Source organism: Chiloscyllium punctatum, chromosome 44 (genome assembly GCF_047496795.1).
Source record: "Chiloscyllium punctatum isolate Juve2018m chromosome 44, sChiPun1.3, whole genome shotgun sequence".
Classification (NCBI taxonomy): Eukaryota; Metazoa; Chordata; class Chondrichthyes; order Orectolobiformes; family Hemiscylliidae; genus Chiloscyllium; species Chiloscyllium punctatum.
Window position 1 is genome coordinate 5,172,108 of NC_092782.1, and position 27,954 is coordinate 5,200,061.

Below are 27,954 nucleotides of genomic sequence, written 5' to 3' on the forward strand. Positions count from 1 at the left end.
TGAGACTTTTTTTGATTTAAAAAAAAATTAGTGTGTACAGATGACTATTAACGATTAATTTTGCTTTAGCCATTTTGTATGTTTTATGGGTTTCTGCTGGTTATGGATAATTCAATTGCTCACATTATTTCTGACCCCCACTAATAATTAAGGTTCTACATCAGAAATACTAAACTAAACATGCTGTTTCTATTCACCAGCATTAAAATTATAACACATTGATTTAATCATTTTGCACGATTTGATTTGGTGCAAGTGCAGCTTACTAGCTGAAACAGGCCATAACTATAGCTGGTTTGGAAAATATTACATTTATGTATTAGGAAGAGCTTTCAACTCATGGCAATATGCATAATGTGTATCCTGAGGCATAATGATTTTCACCTTCACCACTTGGATAATGACTTGCCAAAGAAGATTACATATCCGTTATAAAAACTTTAATTTAAATTAATGGTTGGAAATTGGGCAGAATTTACAATGCGTAGAGGTTGCTTGGCTGCTTTGTTACCTAAGTAGTGAGGTACCAAATTATTCCCAAAACTGGGAAAATATTGTGCAAAATTAAATAAGTAGCACTCTGCACCTTTGAATCTGCTGGCGACTACATGAGCAAGGGAACTTTATTTTGAGATTCCAGCATCTCTAAGTGTGGAGTGAAGCATACTGCTTTTACATTGAGAAGCCTAAGCAATGGATATAGGTCCATATTGTCAATCAGCATGTGTATTGATAAAAGATGGTCAGTTTTGTTGCGCTGAAATGGGCTTAAAAGTTGTGTTCTCAGACCCCAACACTGCCAGCATTTCCTGTCTTCTGGTTAGAAATCACTCAGGGTCTGTAGCATAGGTAGACAAAAGTGAGGACTGCAGATGTTGGAGATCAGAGTCTAGATTAGAGTGGTGCTGGAAAAGCACATCAGGTCAGGCAGCATCATGAGGAATCATAGGTAGTTTCCTGCTATCAATTCACCTTGACTGGAGCTGAAGCTAAATAGTGGTAGAGGGTAAATGGCTAAAAGATTTTTCACAAAAATAGATGCTTGTTTAACATAACAAACTGCAATTTATTGCATGATAGCAACAGGTACAGTTAATATTAGCCAGTTAGACATAATTACAACAATCAGGAGTCAGATTATCATGTCAGTCTTCACTGGGGCCTCAGGCAAAATGTATTTCCTCCCCAAAGACTGCAAGACATCATGGGACTGGCTGGAGCACAATGTAGCTCAACATTAATTCCTTCAGCTTATATACTCTGTATAACAACTTCCCCCAAGCTTTCCTCCCTATAGTTAACAATTATAACTTCATGTATATATTAACTTTTACATTTTTCACGACCTCATCTCCTCGTAAGTCTCTTCCTTTTCAAATGTAGGTGATCTGGAGGTTGCACAAGCCTTTCAGAATGCCATGCCTTCTGACCTAAAAGATTGTTAGTTCTTTGGCTGAAGGACTGTTTATTTGGATTATGATCCATGCAAAGCCGTTTCTCTGCAGGAAGATCTTTTTTTCTCTTGGATATCCATTACAAAATATGTCATTCCTATTTGAACTGATATTGACCTGGAGGATCCATAATCTCCAGAACTTCCTTTGCAGATGAACTCTTGCCTGCTTCCTCATTAAATCATCTGGGGAACCTTATGATGTCCATCGTGTAAGAGTTCTGCTTTCTCATATCCTGGATTCCTAGATCAAGCAATTGTTTTGTTATTTGAATAGTTATTCTCCTTTTGTTGCAATATCCTGTAAATTTAGAATACACAATTTCTTCTGCTTGACAGTATCCTGAATCTATGGATTTTGGTCAGGCTTCCATGAAGTTGTATGAAGATCATTTCCACTTTGTTCAAACAAATTTAATTGCACATCTTTTGCAAGTGAGCTGCAGTTTTACAAATATAATATTATTTTGTCATGACTGGTCATTGCCTGCGTCTTTTGAGGTTTTGTTGTTCTATAGACCTGACAATGATTCTTAATATCTGTTGTTTGACTTATTCTCGTATTGGCTTTTCGAAAGCCTTTATTAGACTGTAGAATCTTACAAGGCGATAAGTCCTTTTGCATCCCTCAGCTGTGTTGTTCTCCTCTGCTGAGGGCATATCTGCCAGTTTTTGTTCTGGCTTCTTTTCCCAGACGAATTTGAATGGCTTTCTTCAAAGTTAAATCTTTCTTGGACTGCAAGATGTCTGACAGAAATTTAACAATAATTCCAACAATAAACTTGTTATAATTTCTGATATCAAAGCTGCATAATTACAGTTTTCCACTAATCCATGGTGGTTATTAATTATATCATTTACTGATTCCACTGGTAGTTGAACTCCTCTTCTAGTAAATCTTGCTCATTAAATAATCTTATGTTCTCAGATTGAGCCCATGAAAGGCTTTTAAAACTTTATCAAAGTATCTATACTACTTTGATTTTTTTTTGGCAATTTATAACATTATCTGCAACAGAAAACATTGAATACAGTATTGCATTAATTGGCTCCACTTCCGACTTACTGTTTAACTTTGAAGCAATTCTGCACATTAAGAATTGTTTTCTCAAAGATCTCCAGTCCTAAAATATGTTAGGCTCATTTAACCCACGTGACATTACAATTTTGGAAGTATTATTTCTTCTTTTTTATACCTTTTTATTCCTTCAAACATTCTTAAATTACTTATATTTAAGTCTATTTATAATCTGCCATCTTCAAGCTTGTTTTCTTTATTGAATCAATACTTTTTTAAAATTCTGTTACCTTAAAGATGCTTCTGATTTTTAAACTCTACCCAAAGTAATGCAGTAAGATATTCTTCCACTGAAGCTTAAGATTTTAACTAGTAGTAATGTATTTTGTTACTGCATGTTTCAAAAAACATTAAATAACAATACCGTATTTACAAACTGCTTTCTGAGGGCTTCTCACTTTTGTTAACAAGCAAAATAGTAGTTCTTTCTTCCCCCTGGCTAAAGTAGTTATTTCCCCTCCTTTCATGCACTCTTGCTTAATTTTTGAAATGAAATTCTTTGGATGTGGCCCATCTAAACCTTTGCTCTAAAATTGTGGCTTAAATTCAGAGTGTAATGCTGTTCTAAAAGTGTTAAGCTTGATCAAATACATGAGTCATAAAAAGTTTTCAGTTACATCAAGTGACCAAGAATGCCAATAGAATGTTATTCTTTATTAAGAAAGGAATTGGACATTCGAGTAAGGATGATATGCTTCAGTTGTACAGGGCATTGGTGAGACATTTCTTCGTCTCTATATTTAAGGAAGGATGTAAATGACACTTTAGAGGAAATTTGCCAATGTAGTGTGGACCGTGCAGTTTAATAATATATATCTTTGATAGCATTTGTGTTAGGTTTTGACTTCTGGATTTTGAAATTGTGACATAGGTTTTTCTGTGTTTATGAACAAATTATCAATGAAACCTTGAGTGTTCCTGTAGCCATAGAGATTTAGAAAAAAAAAATGTTTGTGAGGGCTAATTCTCAAAATTAATGGGGTTTTATAATCCTTAGGAGGGGTTGCAACCTAACAAGAGAAACAATTATGCCTCAAGACTTTTGTTAGAAATAAATGGTCTTGTGTCTTTTTTTAAAAGTTTAGGGGAAGCATCTAAAGAGAGAGAGAGACAGTCTTACTATCTTAACTTCTGCAAAATTTCACAAAACTGAATTTTTCATTTGTAAAGTTGCTCCTGAGAGAGGGAGAAGATAGTTAAATTTGTTAACACCAGAAATATTCGATAAAACACTAAAAAGGTTATTCGAAGACTTAAGCACAGGTGGATGATCGCTCGAAAATGGAACTATCAGATTTTCAAGACTAGGGCCAAGATTGTGTCAGGGTCTAAGTAACTTGTGGTGTGGTGAGATGTATGGCAGAATCGGACAGGAAGTCTAGTGAGACCCATCTCAATGTCAGAGGCAATATATGCCATTTTTTATGCTTTTCACAAGTGACATGGCAAGTTTATTGCTAGGCAGTAGCAAGTTGCCAATGAAGGGGGATTATTGCTTATTAAGTAATTTGTTGACAGCCCAAATTGCCTCGTTATGATTCAACATTCTATCATCAGACTTGCCAAAGAAGCTAGATATTAAGAAAACTCCAAACGAACTTGATGCTGGTCACCGGGCACCAATATGTCACGCCACACTCCAAGGGCACAGTTCACACACCCCCCACATCCAAAGACACTGACATTCAAAATGGTTCAGAATCTAAGAACCTATGAATAAGATGCTTCTAGACTTCCATGCAGCACCTTAAGCTGCATCGGCAATGCACATTGTAATGCAGGAGCAAGGACTCTGAACTCAAGGACATCTACCCAGCTCATGGACTGGATCAGGTTGCATCTCCAGGCCCTTTGCTTGCTGGTCATAGCATTCACTCACTCTGAGCCTACCTGGATGCTGACAGCATCTCATTCTTGTGTTGACTTGCCTTACCTTTTTGTTATTTGACTATCAGCCAGAGATATGAAGCTCATTTTACTTTTCCCTTGTCTTTCCCTTTAAAGAAGACTCGAAGGAAAGGAAAGTATCTCGCTGTGGTTTTCAGCAGGTCTCAGTTAGGTCAAGGGGGGTAGCCTTCGCTCGGGCGCTCTCAGCACAGTAACTAAAACCAATCCAGGAGCTTGGAAATGACCGAATGCCACTCGCGATGGTCAGAGACCAAACATTCTCCACAAACGGGATGAGGAGTTGAATATTGGGTAGCCGACCAACTATCTTACGTCCTTCTGCCCTATTAAGACTGTTTTCCTCCTGAAAGAGAGAGAGGCATGTTACAGAAGCAAAGTTGAGTGTGAGGAGGAGTGGGGAAGGTAATTGACCTTCCTTCTGTGTTGTACATTTCTCTAGAAGTCTGAGACTGCTTTAACCCGCATGGTAAATGCAGACAAGGCCAGCATGGTCTGGTGTCATGGCCTCCAATGCTGGTGCTGGGGAGGAGGAAGTCCCATCTCTGTATCACCCCATGCTGAAGTCCTCCAGGTCTCAGCTCACACATCACGGCACTGTTTTCTCCCAGTCTGCCATATCAGAGGCAAATGTCAGGAGCCATGCAGGGCAACTTTGGACTGACAATGTATCTCGGGGAGCATAATGGGTTTTTAAAGATGACACAGGTACAAGGGATGCTAGTGAGTTCTGGGATATCCACTGAGCGGTCAAGGGGGATAGCCTTTGCTCAGACACTCTCAGCACAGTAAGCCAATGTATTGTCCAAGGTCCCTCTGTTCCAGTACACTCCTTAAGGCCCTACCAGTCACCATGAAACACCTACCTTGATTTGACTTTTCAGGATTCGGTGGACTGTGTATATTGGGGACCCATTCTTCTTGAATCCATTGGATAGGTATTTTTCTTCTGCTGCTTGTAGCCGGTATAGGTATTTTTCTTCTGCAGATCCCTAAACAACAAACACAATCAAGCATACACAACATGCCCAGAAACTCTAGCTATATTACCATACATCAAAGATATCTCTGAAATGACTACTAGACTACTTTGACACCTTGACATCGTGGTAGCCCACAAACCCACCAACACACTTAAACAGCAGCTGATTAACCTAAAGGACCCAATACGAACAACCAGCAAAATGAATGTCATTTACAAAATACCATGCAAGGATTGTAAAAACACATCAGACAGACAGGCAGAAAACTAACCACCAGGATACACAAACACCAACTAGCCATCAAAAGACATGACCCACTCTCATTAATATCCTTTCATACAGATGAAGAAGGATACCAATTCGATTGGGACAACACATCCATCCTAGGACAAGCTAAACAGAGACATGCACAGGAATTCCTAGAGGTGTGGCATTCAAACCAGAATTCCATCAATAAACACATCGATTTGGGCCCCATTTACCAACCTCTGAGAAAAAGAACCTGAAATGATATCACCACCTTAACAGACCAAGACACACAAATAGAAAACAGGATAGAACACCAGCACTTCACTGTGGCTCACTGATGATGTTACCTAGTATGGTGTTGAAATGTCTGAAAATAAACCTTCCAGCTCAGCGAGCAAACTTGCAACCTGAGCCTCAACCTGAACTACAAATCTTAAAATCCCAAACCTTGTCTTTCCAAATGCATGTATATCTTATCTTTCAGAATCTTCGCAAATAACTTACCTACCACAGATGTTAAGTTTGCTGGTCTACATTTCCCAGGTTTCTCTTAGCAGCCCTTGAATAAGGGCACAACATTCACTACCCTCTAGTCTTCCAGGACCTCACTCATGGCTAACGATGATGTAAAAATATCAGCCAGAGCCCCTGTAATTTCTTCTCTAGGCTCTTGCAGTGTTCTTGGATATATCTGGTCAGGACCAGGAAATGTAACCACCCTCATGCATTCTAATACATCCAACACCTCCTGTACTGTGATATGGACTTTCCGCAAGATATGCCCACTAACTTCCCCAAGTTCCCAAATCTTGATGTCTACTTCACCATGTGTTTCAAAATTAAGTTTGTGTCCTAAGTAATGGTCTGATTTATCCTATTTTATCTTCATTCCTTTTGTTTAATATACTTATGTTTTATTGTTAACAAATCTGCAACATTGCATGTTTATGTTTCAGTGAGGGACCACCTCAATGAAACCAAAGCCAAAAATTTTAATTCCTGTCAAATCAGATTTCAGTCTGGGATCTGACTTGTCCAGTAATCAGCTGGAATCAAATCTCTCGGATAAGTCTTGGAGCATTTGAGGTGTCATATGACGGAAAATTAGAGGCTCTTCCGCTAGAGTTGAGAATAGTGAGGGGTGAATGGAATGAGATTTATAAAATCTTGAATTCTCTTGGCAAGGTGGACACAAATAAACTGTTTACTCCAGGGTCCAGAAATAGAAAAGAGGAGACACTGTTTTAAGATTCGTGTTCACCCTTTAGGACAGAAGTGAGAACAAATTTTTCTGAGGGTTACGTGACCTTGGAACTCTCTGTCTCAGAAAGCAGTGGAGACTGAGGCACAAGACAAACAGGGATCCTTGCTCATCCATCCCAAGAAAGCTGACAGTCACCCCATCCCCAAATTCCAATACTTAGAAATCCAATCTGTTCATTTGTTGGTTTTTGTCTTTTGTGTTGAAAACTTCCTGACATCAGTCCTAAATTTGTATCTTTGACTTCTTATCCTGTGATTTATCTTAATTTTGATTGATTGTTCTGACTTTAACTTCTGTACTCCATTCATCATAAAGAAAATGTCTTTATATTGGCTGGGACTTTAAGTTCAAAATTAGTACAGATAAAGCCCCATTTATACCCTTATGCCTGGAGCATTCAAGTCAACATTCTTTAATGTATTAGCTTGGATGTTTACCTTATGCAGCAAGAACATGTCAGAGGTCATTAAAATATAAATATCAGTCTGTTGCAGAAAAAATAACTAAAGTACCATACCCTCTGGCAGATAATACCAAATATTCAAATGCAGAATTTGCAGGATGTAACTCTGCTGGGTGAGGATAATGTCTCTATCCTAAATTATTGGTGTGTTAACCACGACATAGTTGGGGCTTGCTACAGATGCCCACAAGAGTGCAGAGTGACTGCTCTGAGCTGGCCTTCCAAAGCAAAGCAATGGCTAAAACTGCCAATACTGGGCTGAAAATCACAGAAGGAAAAAAAACTCTGAACGGAGGAAATATACTGGAATAAGCAAAGTAATTAATTCCTCCAGGAGTGATCATCTTCCTTTGTAGAATTTTAAGGTCCCCTCAAAAGGTGACAGCAGAATTTACATCAATTCTTTGAAGTGCTATAAAGTTATAGAGATGTACAACATGGAAAGAGACCCTTCGGTCCAACCCGTCCATGGCAACCAAGTAGCCCAACCCAATCTAGTCCCACCTGCCAGCAACTGGCCCATATCCCTCCAAACCTTTCCTATTAATATACCCATCCACATGCCTCTTAAATGTTGCAATTGTACCAGCCTCCACCACTTCCTCTAGCAGCTCATTCCATACTCGTACCACTCTCTGTGTGAAAAAGTTGCCCCTTAGGTCTCTTTTATATCTTTTCCCTCTCACCCTAAACCTATGCCCTCTAGTTCTGGACTCCCCCACTCCAGGGAAAAGACTTTGCCTATTTACCCTATTCATGCCCCTCATAATTTTGTAAACCTCTGTCACTCTAGGGAAAACAGCCCCAGCCTGCTCAGCCTCTCCCTATAGCTCAAATCCTCCAACCCTGGCAACATGCTTGTAAATATTTTCTGAACCCTTTCAAGTTTCCCAACATCTTTCCAATAGGAAGGAGATCAGAATTGCACACAATATTCCAACAGTGGCCTCACCAATGTCCTGTACAGTCCCAACATGACCTCCCAAGTCCTGTACTCAATATCTGACCAATAGAAGAAAGCATACCAAACGCCGCCTTCACTATCCTGTCTACCTGTGGCTCCACTTTCAAGGAGCTATGAAGCTGCACTCCAAGGTCTCTTTGTTCAGCAACACTCCCTAGGACCTTACCATTAAGTGTATAAGTCCTGCTAAGATTTGCTTTCCCAAAATGCAGCACCTCGCATTTATCTGAATTAAACTTCATCTGCCACTTCTCAGCCCATTGACCCATCTGGTCAAGAACCTGTTGTAATCTGAGGTAACCTTCTTCGCTGTCCACTACACCTCCAATTTTGGTGTCATCTGCAAACTTACTAACTGTACCTCTTATGCTCACATCCAAATCATTTATGTAAATGACAAAAAGTAGAGGGCTCAGCACCAATCCTTGTGGCACTCCACTGGTCAAAGGTCTCCAGTCTGAAAAGCAACCCTTCTCCACCACCCTCCATCTTCTACCTTTGAGCCAGTTCTGTATCAAAATGGCTAGTTCTCTCTGTATTCCATGACATCTAACCTTGCTAGTCAGTCTCCCTTCTGGATGTTTTGACTGCATCACTGGAAATCTTTGTTCCTGGAATCTTTGTTCCAGGGCAAAGGTGGTACACTGGCTGAACTCCACCCCTTCGCTCCCTCCCCCACTCCCATTATGAGTAAATAAACCCTATTATAAATTGAGGTGGATTCCAGATACACATCCCCACATTTACATGCCTAAATGTTAATCTCCTGTGAGAATTGCATCTTGCCCCAATGCACTCCTCGAGTTTCCTTAGTAATTTTTAATTTTTATTCCTGGAAGTGTAAAATGACATTGTAAGCTGTTATAGTAATTTGTAGGCTATAATATATTTGAATTTTCCATCTTTTCTTTGCAGAATGGAAATCCTCATAATCCATATTGCCAAGGAATTGATGGGGTTATGGAAGCTTACTACCGGAGTCTAAAGTCTGTGCAACTCTATGGACCGACGAACTTTGCCCCTGTAATTAATCATGTAGCAAGGTACTTCAGCCACTGTTAGAAACAGAGGGTAGCCCATGTCAACCATTCGAATCAGTGAACTACATCATGACTTTTACTTCACAGTTTGAGGGCATTCAATAGGTTATGTGTATCACACATCTTATCTCTCCCTCATTACTTGTGACACAAGACTCTGAGGGGATGGTGGTGGGAGTGGAGAATTTGCAGTAGATCGATGAGATGCCACTTGTGCTTCCATTTTGATGGTTGATTGACTGCCTATGGAATGCTTTGAGTCTGCAATACCATGTAGACAGCTGACAATCTTGATCATGAGATGTCGAGAAACATAAGCAATGCTGCACGTTACTGAGGCATGTTCCACTACAGAGAGAGTCCCAGAGAAATCAGCTTAAACTCAGGTAATGGGGTGAAAATGGCTTTGCCCTGGAGGCTTACAGTTGTTGGATGATAATAAAAATCCTAGAGTTATGGGCATTTAAATTGGATGTCATCCACAAATGACCTGGTCTCACCCACCCGGTTTACCAGCAGGGTATCCAAGAAAGGTGATTTAGTGCAATGATAATTCTTTAATTTTGGTTTTGGATTGCAATATGTATTTACTCCTCTCATGTTGCTAATATGATTACAGTCAGTTCTGCTCTAATGCGTGTTTCTGCACTGCGAATTGGCTTTAATGTGATTGATGAATTTAGGCCGTTATTTGTAGAATGCGAACTTTCCTTACCTGTATTGGCTAAACTGTGAACCCAGCCCCATTAGTTTAAATAGTGTGGCTTTTGTGCGACTTTCTTATAATGTGAGATTGCATGAGAGAGGAGCTGTCGGGTTACACCAGAACTGATCATATAAAGAATGCATTTTCTCCCTTTTGCTGTCCAAGAAAGACTTTAATTTCTGCAGAATCTGTGGTGTAGACATTAGCTGAAAGGTTCTACTCACCACTGTGTACTGAGGACATGGGATTGTTTGACTTGACAAACTGTAACTGCCCATGTCCAAGTTTAGTGCCAAAGCTCTCCAATTGGTGTCACTTGTCCAAATGCCAGTTCTACTCAGCCACAGAAAAGAAACTCTTACAAAACTCATTTTGCTTCCGAATTTATATTTAACAGTGTAATCTGTGTAAAAGGCTGAAAATGTGACATTAATATTTCAGATTTTTTTCCTGTTATTCATACCTAAGGATGTCACTTGTGAAGATTCAGCCTTTTTTTGTTTGAAATTTGTTTGTTGTATACTGTGAAAGTTACAACTCCACAGGAAAATAATACAAACAACAACTGTCACATTACTCCAGTGAATTTGAAGGCAGTCAGATATTCACCAATAATTCAGGGTGTAGCATTGCAGTGATTCTGCTATCAGACTAGTAATTCAGGAGCCTAGAATAATCATCCAGGAAACATAAGTTTAAATTCCACAATGGTGGGAATGAGTTTGGGGTATTCAGCTTTTAATCAAAAAGGATCTGTTGTAAAAATCCAGCTGGTACACTGCTGTACTCGTTCGTTCTTGCCTCCATATAATTTCTGTGTGGTTGCCTCTCAACAGCCCTCTGAAGGGACAAAATTGCTGGAAAAGCTCAGCAGGTCTGGCAGCATCCATGGAGAGAAAGCAGAGTTAATATTTAGGGTCCATTGACTTTTCTCCATAACTGATTGTAGCTACGAAAAGATTGTAATATATGCTGAATGAAGATGGTTGGGGAGGGGAGGGGAGAGGAGAGGAGTTAACGATAGGTGGGGTTGGAGCCCAGAGAGAGAGAACAGCAGACAATGGAATGGGCAATGGTCAGTGACAAAAAAAAAACTGCAGATGCTGGAATCCAAAGTAGACAAACAGGCAGCTGGAAGGACACAGCAAGCCAGGCAACATGAAGAAGTGGAGAAGTCAACTTTTGGGTATTAACCCTTCTTCAGGATTAATCCTGGCTTGCTGTGTTCTTCCAATTTCCTGGTTGTCTACAATGAATAATGGTCAGCCCCGGGATTTAATAGCTGCTATTGGGGGCCATTAGTGACCGACAATGGGTTGTGCACGGTGGCAGCCCATTTGATGACAAGGTCCGGTGTGTGGGTGTTGGGGTAAAGACATAGGAGAAGGTGCTCTGGCCCTCAAATTATTGAACTCAATATTAAACCCTAAAGGCTGCAAGATTCCTAAGCAGAGAATGAGATGCTATTCTTCCAGCTTCCACTGAGCTTTGCTGGAGCACTGTGGCAAGCTTGAGACAGATGTTGGCTAGGGAACAAGGTGGTGTGTTAAAGTGTAGGAAGCTTAGTGCCTCTTTTGCCAACAGAATGTAGGTGTTCTGCTAAACAGTTTCCCAGTATGCATTTCATCTCCCTAATGGAGAGGAGACCATTTTGTGAGCAGTGAATACAGTAGACTTTGAGTGGTGTAGGTTCACCGGGAAGGGTAATGAGGAAGGAGGAAAGGTGGCACGGTGGCTCAGTGGCTGGTCACTGCTGCCTCACAGCACAGGGACCTGGGTTCGATTCCGCCCTCAGGCGATCATCTGTGTGGAGTTTTCATGTTCTCCCAGTGTCTGTATGACTTTCATTCGTGTGCTCCACAGTCCAAAGATGTTCAGGTTAGATGGATTGACCGTGTTAAATTGCCCATAGTGTCCAGAAATATGCAGGCTAGGTGGATTAGACATCGGAAATGTAGGGTTACAGGGATGGGGTGATTCTGGGTGAGATGCTCTTCAGAGGGTCAGTGAGGACACAATGAGCTGAATGGCCTGCTTCCATGCTGTAGCGATTCTATGAAAATGGAGAAGCTGACTTTTACCCACTCCTTTTCTTGTCCACCTACTGTCCTCTCTCTCTCTGGGCTCCATCTCCACCTATTGTTTCCTCCTAATCCCATCCCCCCCACCCCATCTTCAGCATTAATACCATCTTTTTCCCAGCCACAATCAGTTCTGAAGGAAGGTCACTGGACCCGAAACGTTGAATCTGCTTTCTCTCCACATATTCTGCCAGACCTGCTGAAATTCTCCAGCAATTTTTGTCTCTGTTTCTTTGTTTTGTTTTGTATAGCCCTCTGAAGGGGCCTAACAAGCCATTCAGTTGTTCCAAATCACTGCAGACAATAAGAAGAATGGAAACAGTTGAATCATTTGGCATTGACTTTGACCAATGTCCACATAACAAAGGCACACCCAGTCTAGTTGGTCCACCAAATGAACTTTGGAGGACTGGTGCCAAAGTTGGGAGAACTGTGTCACGAACAAGTCAACTAACATTGCAGATTCCTCCTGACACCTTTCTCGTTCCACCAAAGGTGGCATGCAGACAGAAGTGATATGAGAAATCTACAGTGTTTCCTCAGATCTATGTTTGAACTTTCAAACAATACATCAATTGTTGTTAAAACATAATCCCTTGTTTTCAGAGCACACTGAAAACTATGTCTTTCCATAGTACAATTCAGGGGAATGACTGCAGTCAGCTAACTTACACCACATGATGAATTTTCTATTGATTTTAATTAACTTAGTCCATACCACATTCCTAGTTTTGTCAAAATGGAAATGGTAATGCACTTTAAATGATTCTGTACGAGAGTGCATTTTTTGATGGAATCTGTTATACACTAGATCTGGGCTGCAGTTTGAGTTTTCTGGATAATATTTAGTTACATGCTTGGGCTTAGACTAATGAACAAAGCGTCAAAATTCATAAAATTACTATTTGTGCTGTTAGTGTCACAGTACTAATGTGTTCTTCTGCTGCTTTCCAGTTTTTTAAAATGGGCCAGATAGGAAGTAGTCCCTGGGCTTTTGTATCTTTTCAGAGTTGAACATATTCTTTGTATCCTTTTTGCAGGTATGCCGCCTCTGTAAAGGATGGTTCGCAATATTTTGTCCTTCTTATTTTAACTGATGGAGTCATCTCAGATATGGCACAGACAAAAGAATCCATTGTCAATGTAAGTTTCTGGCATTTAAAAGTTGTTTGTTAATTATTTTGGAGTAAAGCTGCATTACTTTGTATGAAGCCATGAAGTATGGAAGGGCAAATAAAAACCTTATTTAACAGGGGTATGCTACTAATCCAGAGATAGAATTGAGGTGCCATTTGGCTGAGTTCATTTAGCAGCTAGCATGTGGTTCAGAATAATGCCAACAGTGCAGGTTTAATTACCATTGCAACTGAGGGGATCTGCTTCCTTTCCCTGCCCTTGGAGTTAGAAAGCAATGGCAAATTACCACTGGAAAGAAACAGGTCAAAGTATATCATCACACAGTGAGCCTGCCCTTGAGCAGAACACACATGAATGAACAAATGCAGAGGTCATGTGTTCACTTCCCCAAAAGTCTAATTCATGTGACTTTGGGATAAACAATAAGGTTGGACAATGATGATGACCACAAAAGGACTAAATTGTTATAAAAACCTGGCTGGTTGACAAATATATTTTACAAGGAAAGAGATCTGCCATCTCTACCCAGTTTGACCTGTCAGTGGCTCCCGGTCCTTAGAAACTTTGTTCGCCATTAATTATCCTCTGTAATGCCTGAGCAAGACATTCAATTGCATTAAGAAGGTGGTTTGATTAGATTAGATTCCCTACAGTGTGGGAACAGGTCTTTCAGCCCAACAAGTCCACACCAAACCTCGGAAGAACAACCCACCCAGACCCATTCCCCTACATTTATCCTTGACTAATGCACATAACACTACGGGCAATTTAGCGTGGCCAATTCACCTAACCTGCACATCTTTGGATTGTTGGAGGAAAACCACGCAGACACGGGGAGAATGTCCAAACTCCACACAGACAGTTACCCGAGGTGGGGATTGAACCCGGGTCCCTGGTGCTTTTGAGGCAGCAGTGCTAACCACTGAGCCACCGTTTGCCATGATATTCTCAATGAAAATTGGGAGGTGAGCACTAAGTAGGCCTGTATCCCATAATCATTTTTTTAAAGACCCAAAAACAATCTGAGATATTATGCATATAAATACACATTTAAAACTAAGAATCTTTTGTTAAATCCTAGGAAATTGGTTGTATCAAGGAATTATTTGTCCTTGGTTGTGGCTAATTTACTACTGGGAATGTTGAAAAGGGCTGTGTCCCTGTATTGGAGATTCCAGAGACAGTAAAAGGAAATCTGCGTCATGGCCATTTCTTAGTAATTTTGCTTAGCGCCTCTGCTCCTCTGTGTATCTCGTTTTGTTTGTAATTTGAGGGAAGACATGATCAAGCTTTTTGGAATTTTTGAAGAAGGCATAAAGCTGCATTATCAGTATTGATTATGCTAATCTAATATCTATTTTCTTTAGCATTGTGCCATCAAGAAAATTCTCATATGCATTCTTGTACCAGTTAGAAATTAATGATTCTAAATTAACGTGGAAAAGCTATGGCCCAGTTTTTTGCAATCAGTGAGTGCACATGTCACAAAGATCTAATGATCTCTGCCACATAGATTTCACGGTTTCCAATGTCAGTGTGAATCTGACGCTAAATCAAGGCAATTTCCATGTGTCTAATGATTGTGATGCTTTCAAGCAGGGTAATCAGCCAATTAGACTCAATTATTCTCCCACTCAACAAGTAAATTGAACTGATTGTTCTTCTAATAATATTGATTGAATTTGAAATAAATAGGTGGGACATTACAGGTAGGAGTAAAGGTTGATGTGTTTGATGGTGGCATCACACTGGAAGTGGCAGAAATAGTGGAGGATGATCCTTTGAATGTGGACGTTGGTGGGGTGGTAAGTGAGGACAATAGGAACCCTTATACCATTCTGGGAGAGAGGGGAAAGGATAAGAGCAGAAATGCAGGAAATAGGTCAGATGCATTTGAGGACCTTGTTAACCACAGCCATAGTGGTGGTGGTGGAGGAGTGGGCTGGGGATTGTTTTGAATTGTCTGTCAAGGGCAAGGGAAAATATCAGAAAAGCATAGATGTGGAAGGTTGTATCTTCAGAATAAATGCAAAAGGAATGGAGAAATTGGAAGGATTGGGATGGAGTCCTTCCAGGCGGTAGGCTATAAGTAATGCAGTTGAGGCCATTGTGGGAATCAGTGGATTTATAATAAACATTAGTAATAAGCAGCTTATCCCCAGAAACAGGGTCAGTACAATTGAGGAAAGGAGAAGAATTGTCAGAACTGGACTATATGTAGCTGAGAAAAGGGTAGAAATGAGAAGCAGAGTTGGTAGAAGTTTTCCAGCTCAGGATAGAATAGGGAAAACCCACCTGCACAGTCGTTAATGTTCTGGAAAAGAATCAGGAGTAGGGGAAGCTGAGACCACAGAACAAGGAATGTTCCAAACACCCTATAAAAAGACAGCTGTAACTTGGACTCATGAGGGCACCAGTAGCACCTCCTTTCATTTGGTGGAGGTGGAACAGGTCAAAGGAGAAATGTTTTGAACAGTAAGCAAGTTCAGCCAGGAGGAGGAAGGGACTGGTGCTGAATGGAAACTGTCCAGGCCTCTTTAAATTGAAGAAGAAGAAGACAGCCCTCAGACTATGCTGGTGAGGGTTTGAAGGTGTAGTGACTTTGGATGTATAAGTAAAGAGGAGCCAGTTAGGGGTCAGGAAACTGAAAATTGTTGACATGTCCAAGTATGTCAGAACAGTCATGGATAATAAATGGGAAGATACAGGACAAGGGGAGAAAATATAGAGTCAAAATAGAACAAAATAAGTTGGTTGAAGCAAAAACACACAGGAAAAGATGGCTCTGTCATGATGCTTACATATTTTGGGAAAGAGGAAAAATGGGAGGGCTGTAGTGTTTTGAACTACGAAGTATTAACAGCGTTGCCATTGTTAGTTGATTGAATTATATTTTACTTAATCTGAATTAAGTACTGTATAATGTATGTAGTTGCTATTTTGCAACTCTGCTGAAATTTGTGATTGGATGCTGGTTTCGAAGCCTGGAAGGTTTAGCAGTGAGGCGTGCTTGGCAGACTTGACATTTGCTGGATGTGTTTTTTTCTTGTTGCTTTGCTGCAGGCAGCTGCCAATTCCAGATCATTTCCTAATACTAACAGATGTTATGTGCTTCTGGCAAGACAGGGAAACTTAAATAATTCATGAGACTGGCTTTATAGTTCAATGCTGGTCTCCATGGTTTTGAACTCAAACTCTTAGCTATGTCAGAAGCATCTATCTACAACCTTATTTTTAGCGTTTTGTACATAGCATGACATTTTGTTAATAACTTAAGGTAATTTGTTAATTAATTTGCAGTCAGTAATGCTGACTTTGAATCAATGGAACTGGAGTACTGGGTAGTGCGGTGGGTGAGGGACTGACCTCTCACTTCTCATTCTGTTGGATTGATTCTAACTTCTTGTGGCAGATATTAACTAGACAGTAATGGCCTCAAAATGAGGTCAGTATTCTTCTTGCTTTGTTATCTCCCAACACTGAGGCACTATCATCTCCCTCCTTTCAAGTAAGATCCCTAGGTCATGTGTGTGTGTGTGTGTGTGTGTGTGTGTGTGTGTGTGTGTGTGTGTGTGTGTGTGTGTGTGTGTGAAAGATACGATATACATGCAAGTTTAAGACCCATGCAATGGCAGAACATTAAAACTGCCCTTGAAAAAGCAATACATTAATAACTTGCATCCATTTAAATTCAAATCACAGCCAGCTCTTTGCCATGGGTACAGGCTCCACTTGTTCGATGCCAAAATGCCTGCATTGTACGCAGAGGATCCACTGGACGGGGTGTGCAAGTTGGACAGAGCACCGTTGTGTTGGTCATGTGTTCTTTCTGAGGCTTCAGCAGATTGTTGCTGCACAATAGACAGTAGAGGAAACTTAAATCTGCTTGAGCTACACCTGACCTAAACATGCAGAGTCTTAATGTTAAATGCTTGTAATAGGAAGAATTCTTTTTCACAGCATAATAATCTTAGTGGGCATGGAAATAGGGAAAAGGCAGGAGATTGGCAATAGGTAACAGTGATAGGGCAGGCAGGAAGGACTGACCCGGAACAATTCTGTGATTTCTAATCTTGATATAAAGAAAACAAAAGTATTTCAGATTTCATTATCATTAGTCACGTAAATGTGAATACTGCTTTAAATTCTTTGGTTAAACTATATTAGAAAATGAAAAAGTTTACAAATTTTATAAAAATCTGGATGTACTATTCATATATTCATACAATGTACAAGCATTTTTTTTTTTATTTGTGCTCTGTTAAGTTTCTAGTGTTATTTTTAAAAGTACCTTTGAGTATATGATCTGGAGAGATTTCTTCAACTTAATGTTCAATTTTCATCCACAAGGGATAAGCTGCAAAATTGAATCTGGAATTCTCAGAGGCAGCCAGATGGGCAATGAATGCACCTCAGCTAAGCATCCCTGATCCCAGGAGAAATTCTGGGATTGAGGGCGGTTGAGTGTTTTAAACAGGTTACTGCTGCTATCAAACAGCTGAGACACTTGCCTCCTTTGGGTGGAAGAAGATCCCTTTCACTTTATCCTCTGGTGTGGGTGGAATCTGTTCCCAGGGTTTCAAAACTCAGGGTCCTAAATCCTGGGGTCCATGTAAATACGTGATGAGCATTTAATTTGTAGAATCCCTACAATATAGAAAGAGGCTATTCAACCCATTGAACCCACACTGACCCTCTGAAGAACATCTCACCCAGACCCAGACTCATTACCGATACCCATGACCCCACATTTAATATGGCCAGTTCACCTAACCTGCACATCTTTGGACAGTGGAAGGAAACCAAAGGAAAGGGAAAATGTGCAAACTCCTCACAGATAATCATCCCAGGTCCCTAGCACTGTGAGGCAGCTTGAGCAGTAACAACCGAGCCATCGTGTCGCCCCAGCATTCTGAGGAGCCTTTACCTGTGGAGGAGATCTGGGGCCTCATGCATTCTTCATCCTTCAGATAAGACCCTCATCAATGACATTATACGGTATTCTGCCGATCACTTCAGGTTTGCTCGCAAGCCTTTTGGGCCCACTGTGCAAGTTGAAGATTCCTGTAGAAATTTATAACAACTCAAATTTTAAATTTATTGCCATTTCAGTGGCAGTTTTTCCTGTGATTGCTCTGGGTTTGAAAAGCAATTTGCCTTTATTGAACATGCTTTAACATGGAAATTAATGGGTGCTTTTCTGGGCCTCTCCCCTACTCTTTGCTAACTTGCATTAGCTGCTCTGGTATGACTGCTTCAATCAGTAGTTAAAATTGTGGCTGGTTTCTAACTGTACAATTTAAATATTAATGAAATATCTGAAAAGGTGTGCCAGCAAATAAATGAATGTTGAATCAATAATGAAGGCCATTGTCAGAGGTGACCAAGCACTTGATTAATGGGAGATATTTTAAGTCAGGTCAAAGCAATTCAAATATAAGCTAGTGTCACTTGATTGTCATTTGAATTGAAAACGTCATTAAAATCATGATGGGCCAGAGTCATCAGTTGTACCATTTATATGGGCACAATAATCACTGAAAAGTCAATTGGAAATGTTGACAGATGTTAAATTTAACCCAGATATGCCATCTTTCATCATCTAGATTAGTTGGATTTTTCTCCATGCGCTAGTTTTTGTTGATGTTGAAAGTTCCATTTTTGCATTCAAAGACTCTCTCTTGACTGGACTTTTACTCTATAAGACCATAAGTTGTAGAAGCAGATGTAGGCTATTCAGTTCAATGTGTCTGTTCCTCCATTCAATAAGATCGTGGCTGATCTGATATTCCTCAACGCCTTATTCCCATAACCCTTCATCCCTTTACTGATTAACAGTTTATCTCAGCCTTGAATAGACTTAATGACTCAGCCTCAGTAGCCCTCTGTGGGAAAGAATTCCACAGATTCACTATTCTCTGTGAGATGAAATTCCTCATTATAACCCTTTATTCTGAGATTATGCTTTCTGGTCCAGAATACTCCCACAGGGGGGATCAACTTTTCTGCATCTACCCTGTCAAGTCCCTTAGTAATCTTATACCTTTCAATATGGTCAACTCTCATTTCTCTAACTTCCAATGGGTACAAGCCCATGCTACTGAACATCACAGATGTCATTACAGACCTCTGGAGCAGATGGGACTTTGAACTTGGGCCTCTTGGTCCAGAGGTAGGGACATTACCACAGTGTCCTAAGAACCCATGTTATTTTATACTGTTTCCTTTAAATCTATATGATGATTCTTCTGCTGCCCAGTATAACTGTATTGCTATCTCTAAGGTTTTATTGCTGGCTATGTCATTCTCCTGGACCTGCATGGGTTTGTTTTTGGGAAGTGGTAGTGTTATGATACTGTGCTTTTCCAGCGCCACACTTTTCAACTCTAATAATCATGAGACCCAGGTAATTTTCTGGGGATATGGGTTTGGATCCCACTACAGCAGATAATGAAATTTTAATTAACTTAATAAACCTAGACCCAATAGCTTGTCTACTAGTGACTGTGAAAATATCATCAATTGACTTAAAAATCCAACTGATTCACTAATGTCATTTAGGGAAGGAAGATTTGTCATCCACAATTAGTCTGGCCTACATATGACTCCAGACCCACAAAATGGCCGAGTGAGCTACTCCATAGTATCTAACCGTTGCAAAATGTCATAAAAGGAATCAAACTGGATGGACCATTGGGCATAAACCAATTAATTGAATTGACTTTGGCATATACAGCTGTGCTGAATGTGCATAATCATCTTCACTGACATCAGGCTGCTTTACCAAAACTGAAAGCTATTCCTCAAACCATTCGAAGAACATCCTGATATGGTCAATCTTATCCAATCAATAATGTCCCAGACACTTGCCATCACCATGCCAGTATGTGTTCTGTCCCAGTAGTGGCAGCACAGTGTCTACAGTCAGGAGGAAGCCTGGGTTCAAATCCAACCTGTTACAGAGATATGTATTAACATCCCTGAACAGACTGATTAGAGAAAGTATCAGTCAGCAGGAGGTTGCTCAGAGTCCTCAACACTGACTCATAGCAAAGTTGAAACATGGGCAAGAAACTTTCTGTTCATGACTACCTACTGGTAGTCCCTGGTCAGCTGATGAGTCACTTCTCCTCAATGTTGAGCAACATTTGGAAGAATCATTGAGAGTAACAAAGGTCCAGATTGGGGGTTTTGAAATCCAGTACCACCACTGACTGATCTAGCAGATTCCTAGAGGATATATCTGCTGCACTGGGCCTGGACCACATGCTGAGAGAATTTTTGAGCAAAACGTGCACTTGCCCTAGTCCCAATCTACCTGCAGTAGATACCCCTGTCCATGGCAGTACCAGCAGGAGTGGATCTTGCAAAACCAGAGTCAATGGGAATCGGGGAAAACACCACACTGGTGAGTGTCATTCCGAGCAGAGCAAAGATAATTGGGGTGGTTGATCAGTCCTCTCTGCTCCATGACATCCCTGCAGAATTCCTCAGAGTGGATATTTTCTAATATTATACACTTTTGGAAGGGGTGAGACTCAAATACAGGCCTCCAGGTTCTGAGGACAATACCACTGTGCTACAAGAGCCCCTAATTCCTCAGGGTATTGTCTTAGGTACAACTATCTTCAGTTGCTTTATCAATGAGGTAGGGTCAGAAATCAGGATGATTGCTGATAGCTGCTCAGTCATCACTGAACTGCTGCATTTCATGTGGTGTAAGTACACCCACAGTGCCATTAGAAAAGCAGTTTCAGGGCTTGGACCCAGTGACATGGAGGGGAACTTGCAGGCGGTGGTGCTCCATGTATCTACTTTTCTTCATGCTAGAGATTGCTGGTTTAGTAAGTAGTATTGAAATAATCTTGCTAAATTGCTGCAGTGTATCTTGTAGTTGGTGCATAGTTTCGCCATTGTGCGGTGATGGTGAAGAGATTATCACCCCATCCACCACTTTCAACATTCAATCAAATGGACTACTTTGTCCTGGATGGTGCTGAATTCCTTGAGTGGTATAGGTGCTGCCCTCACCCAGGGAACTGGGGAGTAATCCATCATGCTACTGACTTATGTCTAGTGGATGATAAACTGACTTTGGGGAATCAAGAGTTGAATTACTTGCTGCAAAACCCCTACCCTCTGACCTGTTCTTTGTCACCACAGTAATTATGTTAGTTCAGTTCGGTTAGGCTAGTTCAGTTCAACTTCTGGTCAGTGATAATTTCCCATGATACTGATAATGAGGGGCTCAGTATTGTTAATGCCATTGCATGTCAAGATATTGGGTGTTGGGGTGGGGTGAGGAAATGTGTGTTTTCTGGCACTTGTATGGAGTGAATGTTATTTACTAATTATCAGTCCAAGCATGGATGTTATCCAGATCTTGTCATTATATAGACTCATATGCTTTAACTAGATTAGATTAGTTATAGTGTGGAAACAGGCCGTTCAGCCCAACAAGTACACACCGACCCGCCGAAGCGCAACCCACCCAGACCCCATTTTCCTACATTTACCCCTTCACCTAACACTGCAGGCAATTTTAGTTCGGCCAATTCACCTAACCTGCACATTTTTGGACTGTGGGAGGAAACCGGAGCACCCGGAGGAAACCCACGCAAACACAGGGAGAATGTACAAACTCCACACAGTCAGTAGCCTGAGGCAGGAATTGAACCCAGGTCTCTGGCGCTGTGAGGCAGCAGTGCTAACCACCGTGCCACCATGCCGCCCATTGGGCCGCTGTGCTGCACAATTCTAAGGAATTGTGAATAGAGTTATACTTTGCACAGTCATCAGTGACCATTCTCAATTCTGACTGTATGATGGAGGAAAGGTCATTGATAAAAGTGAAGAATGTTTATGCTTGTGTCTAGGACACATCCCACTGGAACTCCTGTACTGATGTCCTCAAACTGAGATAACTGATCTTGATGCAATCACAACCATCCTCCTATGAAGTAGTTATGACTCCGACCAGTGGAGGGGTTTCTAGATTCCGGTTGATACCAGTTTTGCAGGAGCCTCTTGATGTCAGATTTGGTCGTATGCTGCCTGGATGTCAAGGACAGTGAGTTTCCCCTTACCCATACAAGAATCTGACTGGCTTCAGGCACCACCTACCTCAGATTATGGAAGAGGTTCTTTGGTGAACCAAAACTTCCACCTCTATTTCAGACATCAGCATTTTCACAGGTCCAGGAAAGGGGCTGGGCCATGAATTCAACACATTTGGAAGCCTTTTAGAAGGGGTAGTCTTGAACTGGACTTTCCATGGAGGCAGCTGTGATTTGGAAGCCTCCTAATTCAGAGTGGGGGTATATACCATAGATTGTAGGTAGGGTGAATATGCTGCAACAGCTTGGAGCTCCAGCCAGAACATCTGCTAGTCTGGTTTGCCATGTTTATTTATTCATTCCTATGTGTCCGCTATAGCTTGTCTGCAACAGCTCTCACGTCGACCATTCAGTGAAACCTAGGTTAGCACCTTTTTTTTGCTGCCTTTCCCTTTGCTCTCCTAAAGATACCTCTGGCCATTTAATCAGATGTGAGAAGCTGCCAAGTACTGATGTTTCCTTTTGTAGATGTCATCTTTAGAGTTCTTCTGTTCTTGGAATTTCGATTGCCTCTTTATTTGTCTGCTGACCTTCAAAAAACATGAAAAATGACTGAAAATAGTTTCACATCCATTGCAATCCATCATGAAATGCTTTTGTGCTCATTCTAGTTAGTGGTGACAGTGTTGTGATTTGCAAAATGTAGCTGCCTATTAAATAATGCCATCGCTAGCCTGTTGCTTCAAATAACTGACAAGCTGCAGAGTGATAGACCCACACTGTAACTCTAGAACGGTTTTCAAATGCATTAAAATAAATCAGCCACTGGATAAAGGGCTACAGTGTATTTTGCACTATTAAAGGCATAATCCTACCTCTGATCAACAAATAACTGTTCAAGTTTCTCTCATTCTTTTTATTCAGTATATTTCCAGTTAGTGATCTGCTTGGCAGTTTGTAAACTTTTGACAGCTGCCGTTACAAAGCATTAAATGTTTCTGGGAGTGTTGACTCTGCACATTGGGCTGTTCTGGGAATGAGAGTTTATGGTTTTGACAGATTTATGAGTTCTTTTCTAAATGCCTACTCAAGTCATGTTTGTCTCCATTAAGAGATATATCAAATGAGGTTTTCAATGACTTCCAAATGTCATGAAATTTAGGAAAATGAATGATATCATTGAGACATAGAAAATTCTTAAAGGGCTTGATGTGGTAAATGCTGAGAATGTGTTCTCCCTCACCATGTAGTTTAAGTCAAGAGGTCACAACCTCAGAATGTGTGGTCAGCCATTTGAGATTGAGATGAAGAGACATTTCTTATTTTAGCCGATAATGGACCTTTGGAATTCCCTTAGAATTCTAAGGAATGTGTGAGATTTGGAATGGGAGTTGAAAGTAGAAAATCAGCCATGGTTGTCTTGATAAACCACAATGGAGGGGAAAGTGAGGACTGCAGATGCTGGAGATTAGAGTCGAGAGTGTGGTGCTGGAAAAGCACACAGGTCAGGCAGCATCCAAGGAGCAGGAGAATTAACGTTTTGGGCAAAGCCCTTCATCAGGAATTATGTTTTGGTTTATCAAGCAGGATGCAACCTGACCTGCTTGATAAACCAAAACACCTTTTTTTTTTACTGTTCTTAGCCTCATACAGTTTGAAACTCTTATTTTTCTGTGTATCTTTGTGTCAAATTATAAATTTAATAACTTTTTTCATATGGGTGAACATTTACTGTGAAGCACTGGAAGATATTTTTATATCAAAGGTGCTTTATAAATGCAAAATGATGGTTACAAACTTGCTAATCTAAGCATATACATAAGCAGTGCCATCACTGTAAAACATTTACATTCAAAACATATTAATATTTCATATAACTCTTCCTTTGTTGCAATTTATCATCTTTCTTCATTCTTTTTAAAGGCTGCTTGTTTTCCAATGTCGATAATTATTGTTGGGGTTGGACCTGCAGAATTTGATGGTAAGAAATAGAAATTGTTGAACTTCAAATAAGGCAGAATAAAAATTAATGATATTGTAATTCTAATTTGCATACAGAAACACGAACACAAGGATCCTGAATGCATGACAGAAGAATTTTTAATCAATATGTGTGGGACGCACCCAAACGTTAGGCCATATGATATATTAGATGTTGATGATGAATGTGCAAAGACAACGTGATAGTTGTTGACAGACAAATCAGAAAATAAGCAAACAATACGGTTTAAAAAAAATTCCTCTTTCAAATAATCATCAAATGCATTGTGGTCTTTAAAATTGCAATTTTATGTATTTTAGCAATTATTCCAAGGATGAATTTACCCAGTCTCAAATAATCAGACCTGTACACCAGTCATGGTTACTTAGAAACAGGAAAAAAAAGACTAATTCTATCATTGTGCAAGTTCAATGCATTGAACTACTTTTTGCTGCTTTTGTGACAATTTGCTACTGTCAAACTTGCATAAAAATGAGTGGACACAAGTTTGGATTGTTGGGTTCATAGCACTATAATGGTGAATTAAAATAGTAACAAATAGTGATAAAGGTATTTTATATATATATATAATATTATATATATATATGTGTGTGTGTATATATAAAATATAGGTTTTATGACATATTGGGTGGATTAGGTTCAGTTCAGTTCAAAAGAAAAGGTTTCAGCTACATGATAGCAGAAGAACAGGTTAATCCTAGCACGAGAATAAGGTTTCAGTACAGAACAGACGTTCCATCCTAGCAGCAAGGCAATTTGTTAGATTTGTATGATCTCCGGGATGTGAAAGGTGTAAGTCTCTTAGCTGTCAGAACTGAAAAACAATCCAATCCATGCATACAATTATTTCAGGAGTCCAAGAAGGACAGTAGAAAGAATCAATAAAGTACAAAATTAAAGTGTTAGATAAGAGTCATTATTCTTTGGGATTGAGTACCTCAAAAGGATATAGCTAGGGGAAAAAGTTTGAATCACTGTTATTGCAGTTTATGTTATGATATTTTTAAATTGACTTACACACTGTTTCTTTTTTACTGTCTTGTATAATAAACTTGTTTTTGAATATTAAATGACATTGGCAGTCTCATGGTAAACATGTTCAGTGACTATTCACCACAGTACCCTACTGTGACAGTCAGACATATAATCTGTCAAGCCATGTTTAATTCTGGGATCTGACTTGTTCAGAATTTTCATTAACTGGTATCATAATGAAACACCTGCCCATGAAAGAGTGGCTGGAATGTGCAGCACTGAAAAGAGTTTTGAGGTCCGGACTATTTACTGGTCCTGACTTTTTGCTGGTCAGCAATGCACCTGCTTGGGAACATTTCTGAGAGGCGACCAATTTTCAGATGATTCCATGTTTATCATCTCATCAAAGTCAGTGTGTGGAACATGGAGGTGGGAGAACCCAGGAAAGGGCCCCAGGAAAGGTTTGGTTGTGGGCCCCACCTGGGAGGTTGAACACTGCTGAAGAAAGGGAGAGTAAGGGAGCACATCAAACTAAAGGCACTCACAAAAGCCTTCAATGCCCCTTTGATTTCCTGACAGAAGGGTATTTCTGAATTATTGCCAGTTACCTGACCCAACAATAACCCAGATGAGACCAGGACACCAGATAGCCTTCCCAAACCCCATGCAGTCAGTTTCTACTTGCAATGGTCGCCCACAAAGAAACTTACCTGGAGGTAGGTCCATGCTTGGAACATTAACTCAATGGAGTTTTACAGCTTATTCCAAGCCCCACGTGTACTTCTAGACCAATCTGTGCAGTCTAGGAACATACACTGCAGTACCCTGAATGTTCATATTAAGTAAGAATTTTTGTGAGAACATGTACCCTTAAAATCTGCTCTACCACACCATGAGATCTTGGCTGAATTTATGCATCAATTTCACTTTTTCACCTTGTCACCATATCTCTTAGATATTTGAGCACTTAGGAAGCCATCAGTCTTTGCTCTGAATATTCTCAATGATTGAGCTTTCATAGATGGTGAATACCAATGATTTAAAACCCTTTGAGTTTCTTCAGTTTTCAGTCTGAAGGAATGAACCTTTCATCCTGAGATAATGAGTTGGATTATCTGCTCAGGGCAGCCTTCCCGCACCTCACCATAAATGTCAGGTGGCTTTAATTCTTTCTTTTTAACCAGTGTGCCTTTAATTATAATGTGAGAGTTGTTGCCAAATTCCAGTATCACCTGTCTGAGTAGAGGCTGGCAGCTGTGCAGGACTGCTAGTGATTGCTGGTATTGTGGAAGGACCAAGAGAAAGAGGAACTATGGATGTCCTGGATCCTAGTATCTGGGATCTATTGGGGCTAGCTGACAGACCCTGGTGAGGGATTCTTTTGCTGGAAATACTCAGCAGATCTACAGCATCTATGAAGTGAAAAATGGTCTATTCCAATGACAGATTATCACTTGATAGGTGAACTCTATCTTTCTTGACAGATGCTGCCAATCCTGCTAAGTATTTCCAGCAATGTTGATTGTATTTCCCCCCCCCCCCCAACAGTGTTACACTAAATCACAGGAAATGAAACTAGTTTCAGAGGCAGGATTCGGTAATTGCAGATCTCAGGCAACTGCTAAATGCCAAACAGTTTTCAGAATTTGAAGTCCACAAGATTCCTTTTCTTGAAATAGGCGTCAATGGCATCAGAACCTCAAAGCTGTATGGTCTGTTTTCAAAACCATTTTGGATTGGAAGATCCAACTTAAATTGACTTTCCAAAATGTTAGGAATGACTTTGCTCACTGGCACTTTGCTCACTCATTCCTAAAAGGAGCATCTTTTAAAAAGATGTACAGAAATTTTATTTTGGTCTTGCTGCTCTGCTTGGGAGAGAAGTGGGAATTTTTCATGTGTTATTTCATGTGTTAAGATGCTTGCACGGTTTCACAAATGTGATTGTGAATTTTCTGCAAGCTTGGAATGAGAGTCTGTCTTAAAAGTGTTATGATATAGAGCTGTTGGTATTGGACTATGGTGGACAAAATGAGAAGTCATACGACACCAGGTAATAGTCCAACAAACTTCTCACAAGCTTTCAGACCACTGCTCCTTCATCAGATGAAGTGACTTATGATTTCCAATAAACCTATTGGATTTATAATCTGGTGTCGTATGAGTTTTGACTTTGAAAGTGTTTAATTTTGGAGAAGTACTGAGTCCTAACATACAAATGGAACAAAATCAGCAAGTCTATAGCAATCAAAGGTTTTGGCATACTGAGGAAGCCATTTAATATTCCATACTTTTTTTTTAATATTGTTGCTCATTAATTGAAAGAAAGATGTACCCCTCTACTATGAGTACATTGGAAGGGGTAAAGGTTGTGTGTTTAGGCTGAACATCAGTGGATAAAAGAACATAATTTTATACAGAGATGATTAAGACTTCAATGTCATCAGAAAGCAGAGACAAAGCAATATAACAAAAACAGTATATATTTTGGCAAATGTGTGCAAAAGGGCCCAAATGTATGCTTCAATCTTTTTGGCTAAGAATTGGAAAACAAACTTGAAAGAATAGAACGAGTTTGAATCTCCAGGGATACAGTTT

The 27,954-nt window shown here is 40.1% G+C and overlaps 1 protein-coding gene across 6 annotated transcripts in view; it reads left to right on the forward strand.

The window, feature by feature from the left end:
- The window catches only part of LOC140466677 (copine-8), a 360,152-nt gene that overhangs the window by 314,304 nt on the left and 17,894 nt on the right, over nucleotides 1-27,954 (forward strand). For all 6 annotated transcript variants that reach the window (XM_072562133.1, XM_072562131.1, XM_072562135.1 and 3 more), the window contains 3 exons: nucleotides 9,275-9,402; nucleotides 13,227-13,329; nucleotides 24,303-24,360. In XM_072562133.1, the coding sequence (XP_072418234.1) occupies nucleotides 9,275-9,402; nucleotides 13,227-13,329; nucleotides 24,303-24,360 (289 nt within the window). The remainder of the gene's footprint in view (nucleotides 1-9,274; nucleotides 9,403-13,226; nucleotides 13,330-24,302; nucleotides 24,361-27,954) is intronic.